Below are 23825 nucleotides of genomic sequence, written 5' to 3'. Positions count from 1 at the left end.
ACTTTGACCTGGTGGTTATTTGGCAGGCTAGAGCTCTTGAGACGTTTAAAATACAGAGCAATCGAAGCCTCATAGGCTAATACCTAACAGTTAAGAGAGTGTCTAGGTTCAGTCCAAATAATTACCAAAAAAAAGCAATCTGAAATAAAACTTCCTCATCAAGAACTTCCTTCTGTCTGGTTTTCTAGGAAAATTTAAATAAACTGATGACCAATCTGAGGAGCACACACCCTCATTTTGTACGGTGCATCATTCCCAATGAAACCAAAACTCCTGGTAAGATATAAGAGCATGAAATAATCAAACAGGCACAAGTGAAAATGGACTACCCAAAACTAAGTACGCTTCTATTTGCAGGGGCCATGGAGCATGAACTTGTCCTGCACCAGCTGAGGTGTAACGGAGTGCTGGAAGGCATCCGCATCTGCAGGAAGGGATTCCCCAGCAGAATCTTATATGGGGATTTTAAACAAAGGCCTGTCTCTCTTTGTTTGTATTTCACTGCATGCTGCAGACCATTCTGTCACCTTAACTGTTGTCCTCTGTGTCTCATGTATCCTGTGTCTCATGTATCCTACTCAGTGAATACTGTAAAATTAAGAAGTCAAATAATATAGTCCCGTGGTAGCAGGGCAGGAGAACGGTTCAAAGGGGTGGTATTTCTTATAAACAGGAAGGAGGCATGCATTAGGCAAAAGAAAAATCACATTGTTTTACTGTTGGAACTTAAAAGGACATGTGGATTTTCTACTTTTACTTTATCTCTGATTTTTGTTAATGCTTCTTTTTGGTGTCTCAGTTTCCACATATAATCACACCTCCCTAATAATTCTTTTCTTTGTTTCACTGAACAGATACAAAGTTTTAAACGCAAGTGCTATTCCAGAAGGACAGTTCATCGACAGCAAGAAGGCTTCTGAGAAACTTCTCGCCTCTATTGATATTGATCACACCCAATATAAATTTGGGCATACCAAGGTATAGCTGTTATCTATGCATACCTGACCCATTCCCTTCACCATTTCTGCATCTTCTGTACTATGGGGATGACATGGGATTCACTTTTCCTCCAGGTGTTCTTCAAAGCTGGCCTTCTGGGTCTTCTGGAAGAAATGAGAGACGAAAAGTTGGCCCAGATTATAACAAGAACTCAAGCTGTCTGCAGGGGATTCCTAATGAGGGTAGAATATCAGAAGATGTTGCAAAGGAGGTAAAAGCTGTGCAGATTATCAGAACTGTAAGATCCCTTGGGGACTATTACTCAGTGTTCTTTCTTCATTAACTTTCATTTTGTGGCTGATACGTGCTTCTCACACAGTTCAGGACTCACTCCTACAACACATCAGCCTTTGCTTAACCCCTCACATTTGGGACTCCTTCCAATTTCTCCTTTTCCATCCACCTCACACAGACCTGCCAGAATACTCGGCAATAAGCACCATTTTCATCAGGCCGTATCTCCGTCTGTGGCTCCCATTTCACGTCAAATCCAAGTTTCCCTGCGTGGCCATCGAGGCTGTCTCTATTCCCCACTGCATCCGTCATCCCCAGCCACACAGCCTTTTCCAGCCAGGCTACACAATTCACTTGTCTGTCTTCACGTTTGCCCCAGCCTTTTCCCCTCATCCTAATTTACCTACTTACCAATTCAGAACATGTGCTTCTTTCTCCAATAAACCTCGTCCAGCTTGCTCTACCCAGCACTACTGTGCTCCCTACCACCCCCCCCCCCCACACACACACAGACATTTTGCGTTCATTTTGCTCATCTGTGCTGATTTGGATTTGCACTGTAAGTGTTCCCAAGCCTTTCCCATATGTCTACATTATGGCTTCTGCATGGTATTTGCCTTCTCAGAGTCATGGTTCTTGTAATTTGCACCTATACAGAAACAGAATTTACATTTTAATAATAAAGAGGACTACACATTGCTACAAGGTAGTCAAACCTTGTTTTATCTCTTGCTACAGTCTGCAGAAGGGATATCTTTTATTCCTATTTAAAATTTTATTTAAATAAAACAAATTTGAGTGCTCAATGCATACTAAATCCCCTGCAGAAATTAACAATTTAAACAACTAAGAATGAGAGGCATTTAAAAGAATTTGAGAAACATCAGTACATTGTCTGAAGAAGCTAACAAAAGTTGATGAGTGGATAATTCAGTGGTAATCAAAATAAGAGGAAAGGCTTCAAGAAAGACAGGCTACATCAGAAGTTCACACAGCGGGGAAACGCAGAAAGCACCCTATGCCATCTTACAGCTCACATCTGTGTGCCAGCGGCCAAGCGGCACACTCAGCTTACAACTGCCACGCCCACTCCCAAATCACTAAGACTGTATATCCAAATGATCTTAAATTGGTATGTGTTGCTCATACCTGCAAAGTATTCCCACTTTAAGGTCAGCTCCTTTGCTAGCGTGGTCAGGTCTTAAAAACACAGAATTAGGGGTGTCTGGGTGGCTCAGTTGGTTAAGCGTCCGACTTCCCTCAAGTCATGATCTCACAGTTTGTGAGTTCGAGCCCCTCGTCGGGCTCTGTGCTGACAGCTCAGAGCCTGCAGCCTGCTTCAGATTCTGTGTCTCCCTCTCTCTCTGCTCCTCCCCTGCTCACACTCTGTCTCTCTCGCTCTCAAAAATAAACATTAAAAAATTGCTTTTAAAAAGAACACAGGATTATTTGGTATGAGCAGTACACATTAGCAAAGTGGTTAGACAGGGAATCAGCAGGAATGTGTGTGTGTGTATATATAAAGCCTGCGTATAAATCATCTCTACATACGGGATCATTACAAGGGGAATTTGTGTGGAAAATACAAAATAACATCAGTGACGCTGCCTCTGACGGATCAATCTACACTGATATTTTCACGTCATTTCAGAGAAGCCCTCTTCTGCATCCAGTACAACGTCCGCGCCTTCATGAACGTCAAGCATTGGCCGTGGATGAAACTCTTCTTCAAGATCAAGCCCCTTCTCAAGAGCGCAGAGACCGAGAAGGAGATGGCCACCATGAAGGAGGAGTTTCAGAAAACCAAAGACGAACTCGCCAAGTCAGAGGCGAAGAGGAAGGAACTGGAGGAAAAGATGGTCACTCTCTTGAAAGAGAAAAATGACCTGCAGCTTCAGGTTCAATCCGTGAGTACTGTGTATTTGGGATACACCATGTTATGGAAGCATTTCTGGAAGGCATAGATACTTTGGATTTACAAATAGCTTCATCTTTTTTTTTTTAATGTTTTTATTTATTTTTGAGAGAGAGAGACAGAGACAGAGTGTGAGAAGGCGAGGGACAGAGAAAGGGAGACAGAGAATCTGAAGCAGGCCCTAGAATCTGAGCTGTCAGCACAGAGCCCACGAGCCATGAGATCATGACCTGAGCTGAAGTCAGACGCTTAACCTACTGAGCCACCCAGGCGCCCCACAAATAACCTCATCTTGAAACAGAAAATCTCAAGTTACTTTTTTTAGCATTTCGCTTACCTTTCAATAGTCCTGTGAGGAAGACACAATGACTTCCAAATTACAAATGGAAAAGGGAAGACTAAAGCACGTATTCAATAACATCACAATTTTAACAGCCACAAAGGAAGCAGTTTAAAGCGAAAACTCAGTCAATATTTTACCCACTTGCCCTGCAGGCTTCATCCCAGCCTCACAAGGATCATCCTATTTTCCGAACGCGGTGTAGGAGATTGTATTGAAATGAAAGAAAAATCATTACTCTTATTTCTCTCCATCCCTACTGAGATTTAGTTCAATAAACCTGTTTGCAGTTACCTGAACTGAGTAACCGTAGTCTAAAGTAAAGCCAAGTACCCTCTGCGATTCTTCCTTCGATAGAGACCCTGAGTCTTTAGACTTCCGTTTATTATCTCAGGAAAGAGTTATAATCAGGGTGGGGGACAGTTCTGGGCTCTGGCCAAATGTAACTTCCCATTTCCTTGGACCTACAGCCCACCAATGTCATGAAGAAACCTAAAATCGTTAAGCTATTTTCAGCTTTTCTTTCTGATAACTTCGCTTACATGAAGGTTACCTTTTCCCAAAAGCACAAGATCAAAAGCCTCTCCGTCTTAACCTCTCTTCGCAGTTATTATCATCAGTGAATAAATATTTATTGAGTGCATCACTATTAAAAATAACAGCAAAGGAACGCTGGGAAGTCCCCATTATCATCCACTTAAGTGTTTAAACTAAAAAACGTAAGGTATGAACAAAACCAGCACTGAGTAAGAAGTTAAAGAAATTCCCCGGGCTAGAGTAATCTAATAAGGCTGAGCTGATTTTTATTTGAGACCCTTAGTCACTCATAAAAAAAAAATGTGTGGAGCTATATAGTGCCTCAAAATTGCATGTTCTTGTATATTCTAAAATTCACATTGAGACTAATAGGTGTTCCGTACAATGGAAATGAAAATTGTGGACAATTACAGCACAGTTAGGGATTATCAGGAAGGTTGGGAGTGTGTGACAAATGGTGCATGGAAAGGTATTCATTGGCATAAAACTGTTTAAGTTCTTTTTCTTTTCCTTTCTAAATCCAGTCCAGCAACTAGCTGTTTGAGGTGAGCAGAGAATGATCAAAACCAAATTTAACCAATCTAAGTCACAATCTTTGAATATTATAGCTAAAGTGTTCCTAGTGATCATTTATTCCCACTCCCTCAACTCCCTATGAGAAAAGTGAGAACAATAGAAATAAAGCAATTTTCCTGAGTTCATCCATACGGAGGCAATACTGAGATAAGAGCTCAGGCTTCCATCGGCCTATCACTCTTCTAGACACTACTGTGTAGTCAATTGCTTCAATACAATCATTTTTCAGGTTAATTTGCTTCTAAATCTATAGTCTCACTTTTAATTAGCTGCATTTCTCTAAGCCATGTAATAATGTTCAATTAAGTTTAATTTACATTCATACTGAAAGAGTCACCAGAATTCAACAAACACTACTACTTTGTGCAAAGAACAAGTTCAAAATCAGTAACAAGGTCTCTAAATATCTTAATGAATCCCTCTACAGGAAGCTGATGCCTTGGCTGATGCAGAGGAAAGGTGTGAGCAACTCATTAAGAACAAAATCCAGCTGGAGGCCAAGATCAAGGAGGTGACTGAGAGAGCTGAGGATGAGGAGGAGATCAACGCCGAGCTGACGGCCAAGAAGAGGAAACTGGAGGACGAGTGTTCAGAGCTCAAGAAAGACATCGACGACCTTGAGCTGACCCTGGCCAAGGTTGAAAAGGAGAAGCATGCCACAGAGAACAAGGTACGAATCACACTCTGTTCTACCATATCGAGGTTCCGTCAGCCTAGTAAACCTGCTTTAGAGCAGATACCATTTCTTCTTTAATTTTTCAAGGTGAAAAACCTCACGGAAGAGATGGCAGGCCTGGACGAAACCATCGCTAAGCTGACCAAGGAGAAGAAGGCCCTCCAGGAGGCCCACCAGCAGACCCTGGATGACCTACAGGCAGAAGAGGACAAGGTCAACACGCTGAGCAAAGCTAAGACCAAGCTCGAGCAGCAAGTGGATGACGTAAGTGTGGTTCTGATATCCATGTGAAGGATATTTTTAAATACACTTTCAATGTTTAACATACTTTCCTTTCTCATTAGCTTGAAGGGTCATTAGAGCAAGAAAAGAAACTCCGCATGGATCTAGAAAGAGCAAAGAGGAAACTGGAGGGAGACCTAAAATTAGCCCAAGAATCCACAATGGATGTAGAAAATGAGAAACAGCAACTTGATGAGAGACTCAAAAAGTAGGAACTCCAGAAAAACATCCTGTGTGGTATCATCTTTCAATTCCTTGGAGTACTAATATGTCTCATTCTTTTGTCTGAAGGAAAGAATTTGAAATCAGCAATTTGCTAAGTAAAATTGAAGATGAGCAGGCAGTAGAAATTCAACTACAAAAGAAAATCAAAGAGCTGCAGGTGAATCATCTAGCCTCCATTTGTTTCTGTACCCCCAAAACCCCTGAGATTGAGATGAGTTTATGTTAATGTATGTGTGTCACCCCAGGCCCGCATCGAGGAGCTGGAGGAGGAAATCGAGGCAGAGAGGGCCTCCCGGGCCAAAGCAGAGAAGCAGCGCTCAGACCTCTCCCGCGAACTGGAGGAGATCAGCGAGCGGCTGGAAGAAGCCGGCGGGGCCACTTCTGCCCAGATCGAGATGAACAAGAAGCGGGAGGCCGAGTTCCAGAAGATGCGCAGGGACCTGGAGGAGGCCACTCTGCAGCACGAAGCCATGGCGGCCACCCTGAGGAAGAAGCACGCGGACAGCGTGGCCGAGCTGGGGGAGCAGATAGACAACCTACAGAGGGTCAAGCAGAAGCTGGAGAAGGAGAAGAGCGAATTGAAGATGGAGATCGACGACCTCGCCAGTAACATGGAGACCATCTCCAAGGCCAAGGTACCAAATACCATCTACAAATGATGGTAATTAATAACCTGTAGTAACACTCATTGTTCTGTCATTAAACATTGTTTGCCGGCAGCTTACAACACTAATATTTCCTAATATTCTAATATATTCCCTTCTACTTCATTTTTGTCAGTACTTAGTTATGACCCCTTAAGACTATTGCAAAATCCACGTTAAGCAAGCATCAGTATCAGTGGGATAAATGAACAGGCTCCAATGATGACCACTTCAAGGACATTTCCACACTCATCATATTTGAATCCTAGCCTGTCCCATAAAGTTGGTGCCATAACTTCCTACTCACACTTGACTTGAATTTATTCACTCTAAAAATATTTTAAGAATCAAGTTTTAGGGGCACCTGGGTGGCTCAGTCGGTTAAGCATCTGACTTTGGCTCAGGTCAAGATCTCACAGTTCATGAGTTCAAGCCCTATGTCCCCTGTGCTGACCGCTCAGAGCCTGGATCCTGCTTTGGAGTCTGTGTCTCCCTCTATCTATGGCCTTCCCCTGTCTACGCTCTCTCTCTCTCAAAATAATAAACATTAAAAAAACCTTTGTTTGAAGAATCTTTACTTTTTTTTTTTTTTTTTTACTACATTCGATGTCTCACCTTTCACTGACACATGTCCTATAGGGGAACCTGGAAAAGATGTGCCGCACTCTAGAAGACCAGGTGAGTGAACTTAAGACCAAGGAAGAGGAGCAGCAGCGGCTGATCAATGACCTGATGGCTCAGAGAGCGCGTCTGCAGACAGAAGCAGGTGGGGGACTTTTCCTGAGCCCTGAAACTACGTACTAAATAAAAGTGATCCCAGAGGTGGGGCGCCTGGGTGGCTCAGTCAGTTACGTGTCCGACACTTGATTTCGACTCAGGTCATGATCTCCTGGTTTGTGAGTTCCAGCGCCATGTCAGGCTCTATGCTGGCAGTGTAGAGCTTGCTTGGGATTCTTTCTCTCCCTCTCTCTCTCTCTCTGGCCCTCCCCTGCTAGCACTCTCTCTCTCTCAAAATAAACATTAAAAAAAAATTTTTTTAAGTGATTCCAGGGGTTCTGAATAAACAGCATTACTCTCTCCCATTTTAGAGGGGAATAAACGAACTGTTGGAATCTGCTGAGCAGGTCAGAAAGAATACAAAGGAAGAATGAGCAGAGTAGTTTGTTACACTCCTGTGGCATTTCTGCTGCTTAACTCCAGTTCTAACCAGCGCTATACTCATAGTTAGAAGCAGATAAAGTATATACTTGATACACATATATAAGTATATACAGATACATAAGAAAGCTTGAGCTTATTTTTATGCCATTAACAAATTCATCTATTTCTCTTGTTCTTAGGTGAATATTCCCGACAATTAGATGAGAAAGAGGCTTTGGTCTCTCAGCTTTCAAGGAACAAACAAGCATCTACACAACAGATTGAGGAGCTGAAACATCAGCTGGAGGAAGAAACAAAAGTGAGTTTTACCAAAGGTCTTCTCGGCTAAGCAAATCTAAACACGTCCAGTTTGGTTCTCCTCTGGGTATGTGAACTATGTAGCACTGAATAAACGATTTTAAGTCACTGAAATGGTACTTCCACAGGCCAAGAACGCGCTGGCCCACGCCCTGCAGTCCTCCCGCCACGACTGTGACCTGCTGCGGGAACAGTACGAGGAGGAGCAGGAGGGCAAGGCCGAGCTGCAGAGGGCGCTGTCCAAGGCCAACAGTGAGGTGGCCCAGTGGAGGACCAAATACGAGACGGATGCCATCCAGCGCACAGAGGAGCTGGAGGAGGCCAAGTATGTGCTGTGAACACTGGGGGAAGAAAACGACATGGTTTCCTAGCTGCACAGCTCAACAACTCCCAGCAACACTATGATGATGTTGATGATGATAACATAAGGGTAACAGCAGATGTGAAATTTACTGACTGCACACTATATGTCAAGTACTATACATATGTCAGCTCATTTAGTATCCATGGCAACATCATGTTTTATCCCTATTTTACAGACAAGGAAACTGAGGCTACGAGAGGTGAACCAACTAACCCAAGAGCACACAATTAATAAATGGTACAGCTAGGATTAGAACCAGATATTCTGATTCCAGAGCCCACCTTCTTAAGTATTGTAATAAGAAGACATAGCTGGAGGCCACCAAATTGTACATAATGTCCACAGTTAGTCTAAATAAAATAAAGCTTTAGTCTGTGTACAGACCAAAGGGGACCTTCAAATAGATCTTCTTGGACTTCAGGGCTAAAGGCTTTTCTGTACCTTAAATATGTAGAGCTGGCAACACTATGGGGAATGAAGCAAGAATATAGGCAATTCAGAAGGAAAAATTAAACCTGCCTTTGCTTAAACAGCATGAATTATTCTGATTTATCCACCAATTTCTTTCTCTGGTGAGAATTCCAAATATGTATTAGAAGAAACTAGCTATTTTTCTCTGGGGATAAAGTACATAAAATGAAACGGAAAGGCTGAGAAAGCAAATGAATATGCTCAGTACATTTCTGCCCGGTAAAACACCTAGTTAGCCTGAAATCCTTTTTGGAAAGAGATGAGATATATAAATCAATCAACAGAATTGTCCTGGATAATCATTTTCTGCAACCATACTCAATCAGAAGTCCTTAAAGTCCTGAATCACTTACACAGTAAGACCCATATAATAGAGTGCTAACAGCAGCCTCTAAGAATTGAATTCCGTTGTTCACCATTTTGGACCTTTTCATACAGCAACAATCTAGAAAGCAGTTCTGGCTGCCACAGTTCAGATGACCATACGTAATGCACCATTATAGAAGCAGGACTGAGAAGGGGACCAAGGAGGTGATCGCCTGCTCCTGTTCTTGACCACTCTCCTTAATTGCTTGGCTAACTTTTCAGGAAGAAGCTGGCCCAACGTCTGCAGGACGCCGAGGAGCACGTAGAAGCGGTGAACGCCAAATGTGCCTCCCTGGAGAAGACGAAGCAGCGGCTCCAGAACGAAGTGGAAGACCTCATGCTCGACGTGGAGAGAACAAACGCAGCCTGCGCGGCCCTGGACAAGAAGCAGAGGAACTTCGACAAGGTGGCCCAGACTACTGAAACTTCATCAGAGTTTTACTTGGCCTCCCTGTCTCCTTGCAGAGGCTGACAATTTGCTGCTTTTCAGGTCCTGGCAGAGTGGAAACAGAAGTATGAGGAGACTCAAGCTGAACTTGAGGCCTCCCAGAAGGAGTCCCGCTCTCTCGGCACTGAGCTGTTCAAGGTCAAGAATGCCTACGAGGAATCCCTGGATCACCTGGAAACCCTGAGGCGAGAGAACAAGAACTTGCAGCGTGAGTGCTCTTGAACTTCTGTACTTCCAACAGCCGTGGTACGACCCTTCCATGCCACACCAGTCTGACCACCTCTCCCTGGTCTATTCACCCACAGAGGAGATTTCTGACCTCACGGAGCAGATTGCTGAGGGAGGGAAGCAAATCCATGAACTGGAGAAGATAAAGAAGCAAGTGGAACAAGAGAAATGCGATATTCAGGCTGCCTTAGAGGAAGCAGAGGTACATATTATGATGTGTTGGGCGGGGGGGGGGATCAAAGACATGGGTGAAAACACCCAAAGCAGGCAATGGATCCATTATCATGCACACAGTCTTTATGAAGGACAACTTGGCGATAGTTAGCAAAAGCTTAAAAATGTAATACTATGGGGGCACCTAGGTGGCTCAGCTGGTTGAGCGTCCGACTTTGGCTTAGGTCATGACCTTGCGGTTTGTGAGTTCAAGCCCCGCGTCGGGCTCTGTGCTGACGGCTCAGAGCCTGGAGCCTGCTTCCAGTTCTGTGTCTCCCTCTCTCTCTGCCCCTCCCCCGTTCATGCTCTGTCTCTCTCTGTCCCAAAAATAAATAAACATTGAAAAAAAAATTTAAAAAAAAAAACACAAAAATGTGCAATCCAAGAACAAAGATGAAGCAACCAAGGAACATCCATATGATGTAATTCTATGCAACCCTAAACATAATTAACATGGGGAAATATTTATGGTAGACAATTTTTAAAGCAACACACATCTGAATATACACTATAATGTCATCATGCAGAAATACATAGAAGTAGGAAAAAAGACTAGAAAAAATGTACCACAATAAGATGGTTATGTCTGGGTGCAGGGCACAATAGGAGGTTTTTCTTTGTTTTATACATTGCCCCATTTTCTGCAGTGAACATATACTTTGCAATCAGAAAAACATATGTTTTAAGACTGAGAATTTCTACAACAAGAATTCATATAGCACACATAAACATTTTAATGTTTAATGTTTATGACTGAGAGGCGCCTGGGTGGCTCTGTCAGCTGAGCATCCGAGTCTGGATTTCGGCTCAGGTCATGATCCCAGAGTCATGGGATCGAATCCTATGTCAAGCTCCATGCTGATCATGGAGCCTGCTTAAGATTCTCTCTCTCTCCCTCAGCCCCTCTGCCCCACATGCTCTCTCTTTCTCTCTCTGAATAAGATAACACATGGAGAGTTTATGTTTATTACATGAGTTTAATCATATAGGTTTTGTTATTACTCCTATGAATAATATTTATATACCGCTTTACACTTTACAAAGCACCTTTATTACAGAGCTACCCTATATAATCTTTGACTGAATAAACAAAAAAAAATGATGTACTTAGCAGGCTCCTGGAACTGCTGTATTATACTTTGTAAACTCAGACAACTGACATTAATAAGAGTTTGGCTCACAAGGAAATATACTCCAAATGTTCAAGTTACTTTCCATTATTAATTGATCACTGTTTTGTTAAGGCATCTCTTGAACACGAAGAGGGAAAGATCCTACGCATCCAGTTGGAGTTGAACCAAGTCAAGTCTGAAGTCGACAGGAAAATCACTGAAAAGGATGAGGAAATCGATCAACTAAAGAGAAACCACATCAGAGTCGTGGAGTCGATGCAGAGCACCTTGGATGCTGAGATCAGGAGCAGGAACGATGCTCTGAGAGTCAAGAAGAAGATGGAGGGAGACCTCAATGAAATGGAAATCCAGCTGAATCATGCCAACCGCCAGGCTGCAGAGGCCCTGAGGAACTACAGGAACACCCAGGCCATCCTGAAGGTAAATGGGTCCACATTAACAGCTAAGTCAGGGAAGTTATCTGTCTTCCGTTCGGCAAAACATCTTTGTGCTAAACAATGCAGTTTTTTCTTTTAACAATTTATGTAGCTCACAGTATGCTGGTAAAACCAAATATAAATTAAATATTATATGTACATATACAGAGAATATATTTTTACAGGAACATTATGTAAAAGAACAAACAGAAGCCCAGAGATAAGCTTTGATATGAGAGAAAATGCAAGACTTTGGTACCAATAAGCCTGAGGTTGAAGCTTTTTGTTACTTACTGGCTGCCTGACTTTAGGCAAATTGTTTAACCTCTCAGAATGTCTGCTGCTTCTTCTACAATATAAGAATGAAAATACTCATATCTCATAGAGTTCCTCTGAGAATCAAATGAGGTAACAGATGTCAAGTACTGGGTAGAACATATGGAAAATGCTCTGTAAATGATAGACATTAGTTACTCGCACATGAAAAAATAACCAGTCAATGGCATAAATAGAATGAGAATCTGTCTCCTGATAATTCTCTCTCACCTAAGCCGGTGACATCACCATTCGCACGCTCAAATGACAGAACTGTCATCTCCTGCTCCTGGCACCAGTAAGTTCTTCCAATTCATCTCCTGGAATGTTCACGTCCTCTTCAGAGTGTCTAAGGTTTTGTTTTTGTTTTGTTTTGGGTTTTTTTTGTTTTGTTCTACTTAACAGGACACTCAGCTACATCTGGACGATGCCGTCAGAGGCCAGGAGGACCTGAAGGAGCAGCTGGCCATGGTGGAGCGCAGGGCCAACCTGCTGCAGGCTGAGATCGAGGAGCTGCGGGCGACCCTGGAGCAGACGGAGAGGAGCAGGAAAATCGCAGAACAGGAGCTCCTGGACGCCAGTGAGCGCGTCCAGCTCCTCCACACCCAAGTGAGTATAACAGAAGAGTGAAAAATACAAAGGAATGAAAATGAAATTCTCGCTCATATCGTAGCTTTATCTAAGAATGTACTCACAGTGTTTTATGGAGGATAACGTTTAAAACATTTAATATTTGTGGGTTAGTAATATTTATCTGTACTGTGACATCCAAAGTTGATTGTCGTTCAAAAATATATTGTCATCTCAGATAACTCATTGAACAAGGAGGGATACTAATTACTTAATTAACTAGCCTGTGAGTTCATTAGAAATCTGGCATCCCAACTTTGCTCTCATATACTAGATATTTCTAAATTTGCTATTTTAACAGAACACCAGCCTGATCAACACCAAGAAGAAGCTGGAGACAGACATCTCCCAGATCCAGGGAGAGATGGAAGACATTGTCCAGGAAGCCCGCAACGCAGAAGAGAAGGCCAAGAAGGCCATCACTGATGTGAGCAGAGGGCAACATGGTGGTGCTCCAACTTGAATCGTGATGCGCCAGCCCAGCTCTCAACCGGTTTTGTTTCACTGCTAACAGGCGGCCATGATGGCCGAGGAGCTGAAGAAGGAGCAGGACACCAGCGCCCACCTGGAGCGGATGAAGAAGAACCTGGAGCAGACGGTGAAGGACCTTCAGCACCGTCTGGACGAGGCTGAGCAGCTGGCCCTGAAGGGCGGGAAGAAGCAGATCCAGAAACTGGAGGCCAGGGTGGGTCTCTCACTCTCTCTGAATATGAGAAGGGGAAAGGGCACTCCATCTACCCTTTCTCCCTACATAGTGATACCCATCTTTGTCCTCACCCTGAGGACATCCACCCAGTATCTTCAGCAGGTCCTGAGCTAATTAATATCCTTCAAGATTGGCTGTATTCATATCTTCCTTGGTTGTAGGTACGTGAACTTGAAGGAGAGGTTGAAAATGAGCAGAAACGTAATGCAGAGGCTGTTAAAGGTTTGCGGAAACATGAGAGAAGAGTAAAGGAACTTACCTACCAGGTAAGGGGAATAACTTTCTAGAATATCCAGACTTCCTGCTCATAGAAAAACTGACAACTGGCAACTATTAAAGTGGTATTCACAAATAGATACACATTAACCTGATATATAAATTAAGGGGTAAATGCTACAACTGCTTATCACAGACCCTTTCCTAAGCCGGGAAAATCATGGAGGCCTTTAGAAAATGGCATACAAGAGAAAAGAACACAGGTTTTAAAGCCAGATAAACTGGGTATTCATCCTAATTTGGCCTCACTTAATTTTTGAACTTGGGTAGGTTACTTAACGCTCTAAACTTTAGTTTCATTACCTATAAAACAGAGTAACAGCATCTACTCTCCAGAGTAGGGAGGTAAAGATTAAAGAACATGTGTCTACTTCCCTAATACAGTGCCTGCACAGAGTGGACACTTAACAAGAAAGGCTACTGTTAACAGTATGGAAGCCTCAGCATGGACCAAGTTTACCCCTGGTCCACCTGCCATCATACCAAAGTGATTTACTTTACCACCTGTAGTAGGCTCATTTCACTGTGCTGAATGCAGATTGTTTTTTCAAACTCCCAGACCGAAGAAGACCGCAAGAATGTTCTCAGGCTGCAGGACCTGGTAGATAAACTACAGGCAAAGGTGAAATCGTACAAGAGACAAGCTGAGGAGGCTGTGAGTATCCTTAAGCCCTTGAGGGAAGAAGAAAACTTATTCTGAGGTAGAAAATGAATAAGACTTCAAAAGAAGAGGTTTTTATCATTAAGCAATTTGTAAGGGTTGGGGGAGGGGGAAGAAAGTTCCAAATAACCCACCTTACTTGATAGCTGCAAAAAATATACCATCACAACTCTGTTCCATGATAAATACTCCTCTTCCTCTAGAAATGCACAAAACTAAGTGTTCTCAAGAGCCGAACATAAATCTTGTACCCCAACCGACTTGTTCATGCACTACCACTATCATCAGGGCCTATCTCTCCACTGCACCGTGACAAATAAAGACAAGCGGCAAGACCCTCCAGCTTCACTTTTCCTGGTTGTTCCCCATTCTTCTAGACACAGTGCAGTAGGTAGGAAGCGGGCAGGAAGTTAGGAGGGGGAGGAAGGAAGAGGCTCAAATGGTAATAAGTAAAACCAATAGATGCATGCTTCTTCCCAGACCCACTTTTTCCCTTTCTCTGTATACCAGAGTCAAAATAAATGGCCAAATTTGTTAAGTGAGGTTGTCCCAAAGTTAAATTTGACCTTGAATTTACTTACTACACCATCAGGGTACATGGCTCTCCTCCTCCCTTCTACCCAACTCATGCATCACAAACAGACTTCACATACACCTGGGTTTGCCGTACCAAGGTTGTCCCTTCCACTTCAAACGTATTTCTTTCATTCTTTAGAGTGAAAAGAAAAATGTAATTGAAGTTACAAGTTCTGTCCAGATTTTAAGTCAGACGTGGCAAACAGACCATAAGAAGGAAATATTCTGGGTTGAGCAGATAATCTGGTTTGGTGACAAGTGCAATGAGAACCACAAAGTCTCATTCTCACAAGTTTCTCTTTCTTCTCAGGAGGAACAATCCAACGCTAATCTTGCTAAATTCCGCAAGCTCCAGCACGAGCTGGAGGAGGCCGAGGAACGCGCTGACATTGCCGAGTCCCAGGTCAACAAGCTGCGGGCAAAGAGCCGGGAGGTCCACACGAAAATCAGTGCGGAGTGAACACACCTGCCTGATCCTGCCAAGGGGCTGAAGAAATGCACAAAATGTGCTATTCTGGGCCACTTGGCTATGATGTCTATTTTTCTTTTAATGTTGAGTAAATAAAAACTCTAGTAAACTTATAAATTAAACCATACTGTCATTATTTTTCATTTGCAAAATTATTTACTCTCAAATACAGTTCTCACCTAGCTATTTTTTTAATATGATATATGGCTTTGCAGAGCATTCAATTTTTTATACCTCCATCAGCACTCACCTGCACCCCACCCCCACAAGTATCTTTTGCGGGACTTGGTTTTATTAAGACTCTCTAGATTGTTACAAACTACTAAGGAAAATACTCCCCAGGGCTGCCTCTGCAGACAGGATCCATTCACTGGTCTACTGCACAAGTAGTTACTGAGCATCTACTCTGTGCCAGGCACTGTTCTTTCCTGTGTGGGTACAGCAGTGAGCAAAGAGAGTTCCTGCCCTCTGGGAACTTACATTCTACGAGGATAAAAAGGCAACCAACAAATAAGAAGGCATGTAACATATCAGACAATAAGTACTAGTGGGAAATAAAGAAGTAGAGGGAGGCACTACTTTGTAGAGAATAGGCTTCTCTACAAAATTAGACACCGGAGGGGTGCCTGGGTGGCTTAGTTGGTTAAGCCTCTGACTTTGGCTCAGGTCGTGATCTCAGAGTTCGTGAGTTCGAGCCCTGCATTGGGCTCTGTGCTGACAGTGAGGAGCCTGCTTGGGATTCTCTGTCTCCCTCTCTCTCTCCCCCTCTCTCTCTCTCTGTCAAAATAAATAAACTTTAAAAAAAAAAAAAAGACATTTGGGAAGAGACCTGCAGGAATCAAGAGAGTAAGCCAAGCTGAGTATGTGAGGTCAGAGTATTTCCAGGCAGAGGGAAAAACAGAAAAGGCACAGGCCCTGTGGCAGGGGCAGGTTAGCATGTCACAGGGGCTGGAGGAGAATGAGCAAAATAAAGAATTATGACATAAGAGAGGAACCAGGGGCCAGATCATGTAGGGCCTGAGGGCCTGAGAACTTGTGTCTTTATTCAGAGTGAGATGTCAAAGCTTTGGAGGATTTAAGTAGAGAAGACATATTAACACACATTTTTAAAAAATAACTCTGGGGGCGCCTGGGTGGCGCAGTCGGTTAAGCGTCCGACTTCAGCCAGGTCACGATCTCGCGGTCCGTGAGTTCGAGCCCCGCGTCGGGCTCTGGGCTGATGGCTCAGAGCCTGGAGCCTGTTTCCGATTCTGTGTCTCCCTCTCTCTCTGCCCCTCCCCCGTTCATGCTCTGTCTCTCTCTGTCCCAAAAATAAATAAACGTTGAAAAAAAAATAATTAAAAAAAAATAATAAATAAAAAAAATAAAAAATAACTCTGGCTGCTGCATTGAGAAATAGACTGAAGAATGCAAAGGCAGAAGCTGGGAGACTAGTGAGGGGCCTACAGTAAAATAAAAGATAACAAATGACCATGGCTTAGACTGGAGAAACAGCATTGGGAAAATATTAGGGTGGGGGATTCTGGATGTATTACGAAGGTGCCGCACAAGGATTTTCTGACCAACTGGATGAGTGAGTCAGAGAGAAAGCGAGGAAGAAAAAAAAAACTAAGAAGAGAAAAGAGGGACAAAGGATACAAGAAAAAAGTGGTGCAGTGTAAACAGTAGGAGTCTGGTCGTCAGGAAGAGGGAAGGCAGCAGAGCAACACTGGTGATCAGGGCCATGATCTATTTTATGTCCTCCTGTCCCTCCTGCAGCATCTACTTGCCCCCAGCTCCCAACCCTGTCATCTTCAAACCTTTACAGCATAAACTGTACAGCCTGTGATCTCAAATATGTCTCAAATTACTAAAAAAGTTTAAAATTTTTAAAAAATCCAAATAAATTTTCTTCAAGAAAATTTTGGATCAAGGAGAAACCCAACACTACAATCACAAAAACTTCCAGAAATAAACATAACAGTAAAGCTTTGTGACCCTGGCTTAGGCAAACAATTCTTAGTTACAACACCAAAGGTACAAGCCATGAAAAAAAAAAAGTGTACTTCATTAAAATGTAGTTTTTGCTCTTTGAAAACATGTTTTAAAGAGAATGAAGGGGTGCCTGCGTGGCTCAGTCGGTTAAGTGTCCAACTTGGGCTCAGGTCATAATCTCACGGTCTGTGAGTTCGAGCCCGCGTCGGGTTCTGTGCTGACAGCTTGGAGCCTGGTGCCTGCTTCGGGTTCTGTGTCTCCCCCTCTCTCTGCCCCTCCCCTGCTCGTACTCTGTCTCTGTCTCTCAAAAAATAAAATAAAATAAAATAAAATAAAATAAAATAAAATAAAATAAAATAAAAAATAAAAATAAAATCATAAATAAAGAGAAAAAAAAGATAAGCCACAGACTGGAAAGTATTTACAAATTATATCCCTGATAAATTACTTGTATCCAGAAGTTTAAAGAAGTCTAAAAATTCAATAAAAAGAAAACAGATCACCCAATTTCTAAAGAGGCAAAAGATTTAATAAACATTCTATTAATATTTACCTGTCAGAAAGACAGGCAAGAAACAAGGGCTGGAGAGGATGTGGAAAAAAGGGAACCCTCGTGCACTGGTAGTGAGAATGTAAATTGGTGCAGCCATCATGGAAACAATATGGAGGTTCCTCAAATTTTTTTAAATAGAACTATACTATATGATCCAGCAATTCCACTTCTGGGTTTTTACCAAAAAAAAAAAAAAAAAAAAAAAAAAAAAAAAAAAAAAATGGAAGCACTAAAGTTATAAGACATATGCATCCCCTATGTTCAGTACACCATTATTTACAATAGCCAAAACATGGAAGCAACCTAAGTGTCCTCTCATAGATGAATAAAAAAGATGTGATACACACACACACAAATATGTATATATGTATATATACGTGTGTGGATATATATATTATATACAATGGACCATTACTCAGGCACAAAAAAGAATGAAATCTTGCCATCTACAACATGGATAGACCTACAAGGTCATTATGCTAAGTTAAATTAGTGAGACAGAGGAAGACAAATACCAAATGATTTCATTTATTTGTGGAATCCAAAAAAACAAAATAAATGAACAAACAAAACAGAAACAGACTCCTAAATACAGAAAACAAACTGTGGCTGCAAAGGGGAAGGCAGGAGAGGGGAGATGGGTGAAACAGCTGAAGGGGATTAAGGGGTACAAACTTGCAGTTATTAAATTAAACACCAAGGATGTAAAGTATGGCACAGGGAATAAAGTCAATAACATTGTAATAACTTTGTATGGTTACAGATGGTGACTATACTTACCATCATGAGCATTTAGTACCATATATAAATGTTGGAACAGTATGTTATACACCTGAAGCTAATATAATACTATATACCAACTATACGTCAATTAACAAATAAATTTATTTCATCAAAGATGATATACAGATGACAAAAAGGCACATGAAAAAAAATTTAAACACACTGAGTCATTGGGTAAATAACAATGAAAACATAATGAGATACCACTACACACCTATTACAATGGCTAAAAGTTCAAGTGTTAGCCAAGAACTGGACCTTTCACATCCATTAGTGATAATGTTAAATGACATAATCACTTCAGAAAATAGTTTGGCCCTAAGAAGAGAGCCCAAATGTCCATCAACTGATGAACGGATAAAGAAGATGTGGTATATGGTTCATGAGTTCGAGCCCTGTGTCAGGCTCTCTGCTGTCAATGAGGAGCCCTCTTCGGATCCTGTGTCTCCCCACCCTTCTCTGTCCTCCCCTACCCATATGATTTCACCCATATGTGGAATTTAATAAACAAAACAGATGAACATATGGGGAGGGGGAGGCGGAGAGAAGAGAGGGAAACAAACCACAGAGACCTTTAATGTCACAGAAAAAAACTGAGGGTTGATGGAGGGAGGTGGATGAGGGGTGGGTGGCTAAATGGGGGATGGGCATTAAGGAGGGCACTTGTTAGGATGAGCACTGGGTGCTATATGTTAAGTGATAAATCACTAAATTCTACTCCTAAAACCAAGACTGCTACATGTTAACTAACCTAAATTTAATTTAAAAAAATAGTTTGGCAACGGTGCCTGGGTGGCTCAGTCAGTTGAACATCGACTCTTGATTTTGGCTCACGTCATGATACCCACGTCACAGAATCAAGCCCTGAGTTGGGCTCCACACTGAGAGTGCACCCTCCTTAGGATTCTCTCTCTCTCTCTCTCTCTCTCTCTCTCTCTCTCTCTCCCTCTCCCTCTCCCTCTCTGCCCCTCTCCCCTACTTACACTCTCTCCCTCTTAAAAAACAAATAAATAAAAATTTAAAAAAAATAGTTTGGCAGCTTCTTCAAAAGTTTAGAAATAATCCATTTGTTCTACTCATTCCACACCTAGTTATTTACCCAAAAGAAATATCCATAATGTATTTATTTGTAATAACCCCAAAATGGAAACAACCCAAAAGTCCATGAACAAGTGAATGGAGAAATGAACTGGGGTAAATCCATACAATGGAACGTTACTCAGCAATGAAAAGAAATAAATTGTTAACATACGAAAAAGTGGATGATTCTTCAACTAATTATGCTTAGTAAAGAAGACAACCCCCCCAAAAAAATTATAAACTCTATTATTCCATTTATGTAAAATTCTAGAAAATAAAAATTAATCTGTGGTTATTGAAAGCTGACCAGTGGTCACCAGGGGGAATCACAAAGGAGCAGAAGGAAACTTTTCAGGATGACAGACATGTTCATTGTCTTGACTCAGATGATGGCATCAGAGCACAGGCACATGTCAATACACTCTAAATATGTGCTGTATGTAATATGTCATTATACCTCCATAAAGCGGTTTATAATTTTTCATTGAGGGACATACTACAATTACAGTGCTTTGGTAAGATAATTAGAATACTGTATGTCAAACTTTAAAGCCACAGTTAGAATTTTTGATAGCAAATGTATTAAATTTGTTTATCACTTTGGGGAGAATTAACGTACTCTGTTGATTCTTCCAATTCATGAAGTTAGTATATCTCTCCATTTATCTAGATCCATGATTTCTTTCATCAGTGGTTTTGTAGTTTTTGGCATATAGAGTTCTATACATGTTTTGTTAGATTCACATCTAAATTTTTCTTTTCCTTTATTTTTTCTTAATTTTTCTCTTCTTTTTAAAAAAATTTTTTAATATTTATTTTTGAGAGAGAGAGAGAGAGAGAGAACAGGGGAGGGGCAGAGAGAGAGGGGGAGACACAAAATCCAAAGCAGACTCCAGGCTCTGAGCGGTCGGCACAGAGCCCAACACAGGGTTCAAACCCATGAAACTGTGAGATCATGACCTAAGTGAAGTCAGATGCTTAACTAACTGAGCCACCCAGGAGGCCCTTTCTTTTTGCTTTTAAGCAATTGTAAATGGTATTAAAAAATTTTTAATTTTGATATCCATATGTTCGTTACTAGCACATAGCATATAGAAATACAACTGATTTTTGTATGAAACCCCACTGAACTCATTTAGTAGTCTGGAAGTTTTTTATAAATTCCTTGCAATTTTCTATATAGACAAACATGTCATCTGGGAAAACAACCCTTTTAAAGTGAATCTAAATTAAAATGAAGTCCAAAACTGCATAGTAAATTCTGGGGAAAGCATCTGATTGGGATTTTGCCTTAAAAATAAAACCAAACTTGGGGCACCTGGGTGGCTCAGTTGGTTAAGTGTCTGACTTCAGCTCAGGTCATGAGCTCAGGTTTGTGAGTTTGAGTCCTGCATCCAGCTTTGTGCTGACACCTCAGAGCCTGGAGCCTGCTTCGGATTCTGTGTCTCCCTCTCTGACCTTCCCCCTACTTGTGTGCACTCCCTCCCTCTCTCTTTCTCTCTCAAAAACAAATAAAAATTAAAAAAATAAAATAAAACAAAAATTACTGAAATAAGTTTATTTTCTATTATATTTCACAAGATTTAGCTTGTAATTGCAACTCTCTGCTAATTCTTAGAATAAAGAAGGAATCAACAAAGGAGTTGGGAGAAAAGAGAAAGTTCCCAGTCTTACACACTATGTATGGCATCCATTAGGTTAAAGTTTTGCAACGCAATCATAAAGAATGTCTCATTTTTTGCAAAAAATGTGTAATGGCTTCATTATTTTTAAGGGCCTTCCTAATCCTTTGATTCTGAACTCAGTTCTCATGAAACACTGGATCAGCTTCACTATTTTCAGTTCTTCACTTGTTAACTATTCACTGCTGCTGCATCCATACTTTCCAAAATTCAAGCAGATTTCTAATACTACTTCCATCAATTTCATTAAATTCTGCAATTTTGGCAAGATCTGTCATCTTATTTTGCAATCAGGTTGTTGCCTTAATTATTGCATATTTACAACATTTGATGATCAGCACAATCATTAATGAATACTTTTTGTTTTCCTACAAAATATCATTGCTATGGAGACTGCAATACCAGGGACTCCACTATTGCAAACCTTAAAACATCTATAGCCTTTGACCACAGAGTCTATTTTCTAAATTTCATAATTAAAGATATGCATAAAAACATTTATGTGTACATACGCTTACTAGGATATTTCAAGGCACAAAAAATTAGAGCACCTAAATTGTCAATAGAAAACTGGGTAAGTTATGGTACCTTCACAGGATGGAATGCTAAGAAATCATGATGGGGGGGTGGGGGCGCCTGGGTGGCTCAGTCAAATAAGTGTTCAACTCTTGATTTCTGCTCAGGTCATGATCTCATGTTCCTGAGTCCAAGCCCTGCATCTGGCTCTGCACTGATAGCAAGGAGCCTGCTTGGGATTCTCTCTCTGCCCTGTCCCCTGCTCACAGGTGCTCTCCCTCTCTCAAAATAAATAAATAAACTTTAAAAAAAAAAATCATGATGTGGAAGAAGAGTTAGCACCATGAGAAGTTTTTCATCATCTCTTAAATTTTAAAGGCAGGACACAGAATCATGCTTTCAGGATCATATCCCAGTTGTGCATGTGCTTAAAAATATTGTGTATGTGGGCGTGCCTGGGTGGATAAGCCTCAGACTCAGATCTCAGCTCAGGTCTTGACCTCAGGGTGGTGAGTTCAAGCTCCACATTGGACCCCTGCACTGGGCAGAAACCTACTTAAAAAAAAAAAAATGTGCAGATGTTTACAAACATGGGGGGAAAGTGCAAAAGGATTTAGGCCAAATTTTAGATAAACCAGCCCTATGCTAAAATTTTAATTGTTTTTGGGTGCTAAAATTTTAATTCATTTTTGAGAGAAAGACAGAGACAGAGCATGAGTGGGGGAGGGGCAGAGAGAGAGACAGAGAGGGAGACACGGAATCAGAAGCAGCCTCCAGGCTCTGAGCTGTCAGCACAGAGCCCGACGCGGGGGCTCGAACCCACCGACCGTGAGATCGTAACCTGAGCCGAAGTCAGACGCTTAACCGACTGAGCCACCCAGGCGCCCCCAACATTTTAGGAGTGATTTAAAATTCCCCTTCCGTGTTTGATTATATTTGTCTTTCTAGAATGCAAACACTCTTTCTAGAATGCAAACACTACTTTTGGATTTTTTTTTTTTTTTTAAAGGCTCACATTTTTTTAAATAAGTGAGTAAATAACACCTGCTCCTTAAGGAGATTTCCTACCCACTTCTCAGCCAAGACGAGGCTACAACGGACAACAGCAAGGTGAAGAGGACGGGGTCATGTGACGGACGAGACCGTTAGCACAGCTGCTCAGAGCTGCTCCCTGTCACACAAGCTTTCGGGCCGGATTAACATTCCGGGGCTGACACCGCAGCTGTCAGGGAGCAAACGGTAAACTCGGCCTCCTGGCCGTGGCAGAGGTCCGGGCACATGTCACACATACCAGTGTCCCCGGCCACCTTCACGGCGGACCTCATCGGTCACATTTTTTCCTAAGTGGGAAGCCGAGGACTCGGCTGTGGGCAGATGGAAAGAACCTTTGCTTAAGGGATGGGATTTACCAGCCTGATTCCTCCCTCCTGCCCCCGAGGGCCACCAAGAGGCCGCTTCCGGAGCCCACAAAGGAAAACAGAGCCCGTGCGGTGTCCAAGGAGAAAAACAGTCCCCTTCGGGACAGCGCCCAACGCAGGGCTCTTCTCGGCCCACGGCGGCCTGACCTTCACGGGTTCACCCAGAAACCGGGGTTCACGGCTCGCTCCGGGGAAACGGAGCTACTAGAGTCAGAGGTTCAAAGGACAAGGGCTCACAGCTTGACACACCCGCGTGACGAGCGTGGGCGGGAAAGGTGGTGCCTTTTGGGCAACACAGTCCTCCTCCTCGGGATTCTGGAAAACAATGCCGCTGAATCCCTCGGCGCGCAACGCAAACCGGAGGGGGCATGATGTGCATGACAGGTATATTCGACTGAACCCCGTGCCCTGTGCAATGTGCGGGACTCAAGAATTTTCCAGAAGGTTCTGACGGCCCGGCCTTCAAGTTCGCGCCCCAAGCCCAGTTTCATCCCCGCGCCACCACCCGGCCTCGTGCGGCTATTCTCTGTCATCGCCAGCGCGAATAGGTCCTGAGGACGCGAGAGGCGCTCTTCCCTCACAAACCCCACACGCGCACTCACCGGCAACGCCGCGCCCTCGCCTCAGCTCGGTCCGAACAATGGCGGCGAGCCACTTCCGG

At 42.5% G+C, this 23825-nt stretch overlaps 1 protein-coding gene and 1 long non-coding RNA gene across 4 annotated transcripts in view; one reads left to right on the top strand and one right to left on the bottom strand.

Annotated features, from left to right (window-relative positions):
* The window catches only part of LOC123603011 (myosin-4), a 67076-nt gene extending 51796 nt beyond the window's left edge, over window positions 1-15280 (top strand). For both annotated transcript variants that reach the window (XM_045487380.1, XM_045487379.1), the window contains exons 18-40: window positions 189-276; window positions 358-475; window positions 855-978; window positions 1074-1210; window positions 2885-3140; window positions 5029-5271; window positions 5365-5541; window positions 5622-5767; window positions 5851-5941; window positions 6030-6419; window positions 7068-7194; window positions 7769-7887; window positions 8015-8211; window positions 9310-9493; window positions 9578-9743; window positions 9841-9965; window positions 11221-11529; window positions 12246-12449; window positions 12772-12897; window positions 12985-13155; window positions 13338-13442; window positions 14012-14107; window positions 15000-15280. In XM_045487380.1, the coding sequence (XP_045343336.1) occupies window positions 189-276; window positions 358-475; window positions 855-978; window positions 1074-1210; window positions 2885-3140; window positions 5029-5271; window positions 5365-5541; window positions 5622-5767; window positions 5851-5941; window positions 6030-6419; window positions 7068-7194; window positions 7769-7887; window positions 8015-8211; window positions 9310-9493; window positions 9578-9743; window positions 9841-9965; window positions 11221-11529; window positions 12246-12449; window positions 12772-12897; window positions 12985-13155; window positions 13338-13442; window positions 14012-14107; window positions 15000-15149 (3849 nt within the window). In that variant the 3' untranslated portion in view covers window positions 15150-15280. The remainder of the gene's footprint in view (window positions 1-188; window positions 277-357; window positions 476-854; window positions 979-1073; window positions 1211-2884; window positions 3141-5028; window positions 5272-5364; window positions 5542-5621; window positions 5768-5850; window positions 5942-6029; window positions 6420-7067; window positions 7195-7768; window positions 7888-8014; window positions 8212-9309; window positions 9494-9577; window positions 9744-9840; window positions 9966-11220; window positions 11530-12245; window positions 12450-12771; window positions 12898-12984; window positions 13156-13337; window positions 13443-14011; window positions 14108-14999) is intronic.
* Window positions 1-23825, bottom strand: part of LOC123603019 — a 78929-nt gene that overhangs the window by 53571 nt on the left and 1533 nt on the right. Inside the window, exons 1-2 of one of the 2 annotated variants that reach the window (XR_006714680.1) lie at window positions 23767-23825; window positions 1002-1103 (exon numbers count right to left, since the gene is read on the bottom strand). This is a non-coding gene — a long non-coding RNA (uncharacterized LOC123603019). The remainder of the gene's footprint in view (window positions 1-1001; window positions 1104-23766) is intronic. The other variant, XR_006714679.1, reaches the window with a different exon arrangement.

The sequence above is a fragment of the Leopardus geoffroyi genome, chromosome E1 (assembly GCF_018350155.1).
Source record: "Leopardus geoffroyi isolate Oge1 chromosome E1, O.geoffroyi_Oge1_pat1.0, whole genome shotgun sequence".
Taxonomy (NCBI): domain Eukaryota; kingdom Metazoa; phylum Chordata; class Mammalia; order Carnivora; family Felidae; genus Leopardus; species Leopardus geoffroyi.
This window is presented reverse-complemented; position numbering and strand designations above follow the sequence as displayed.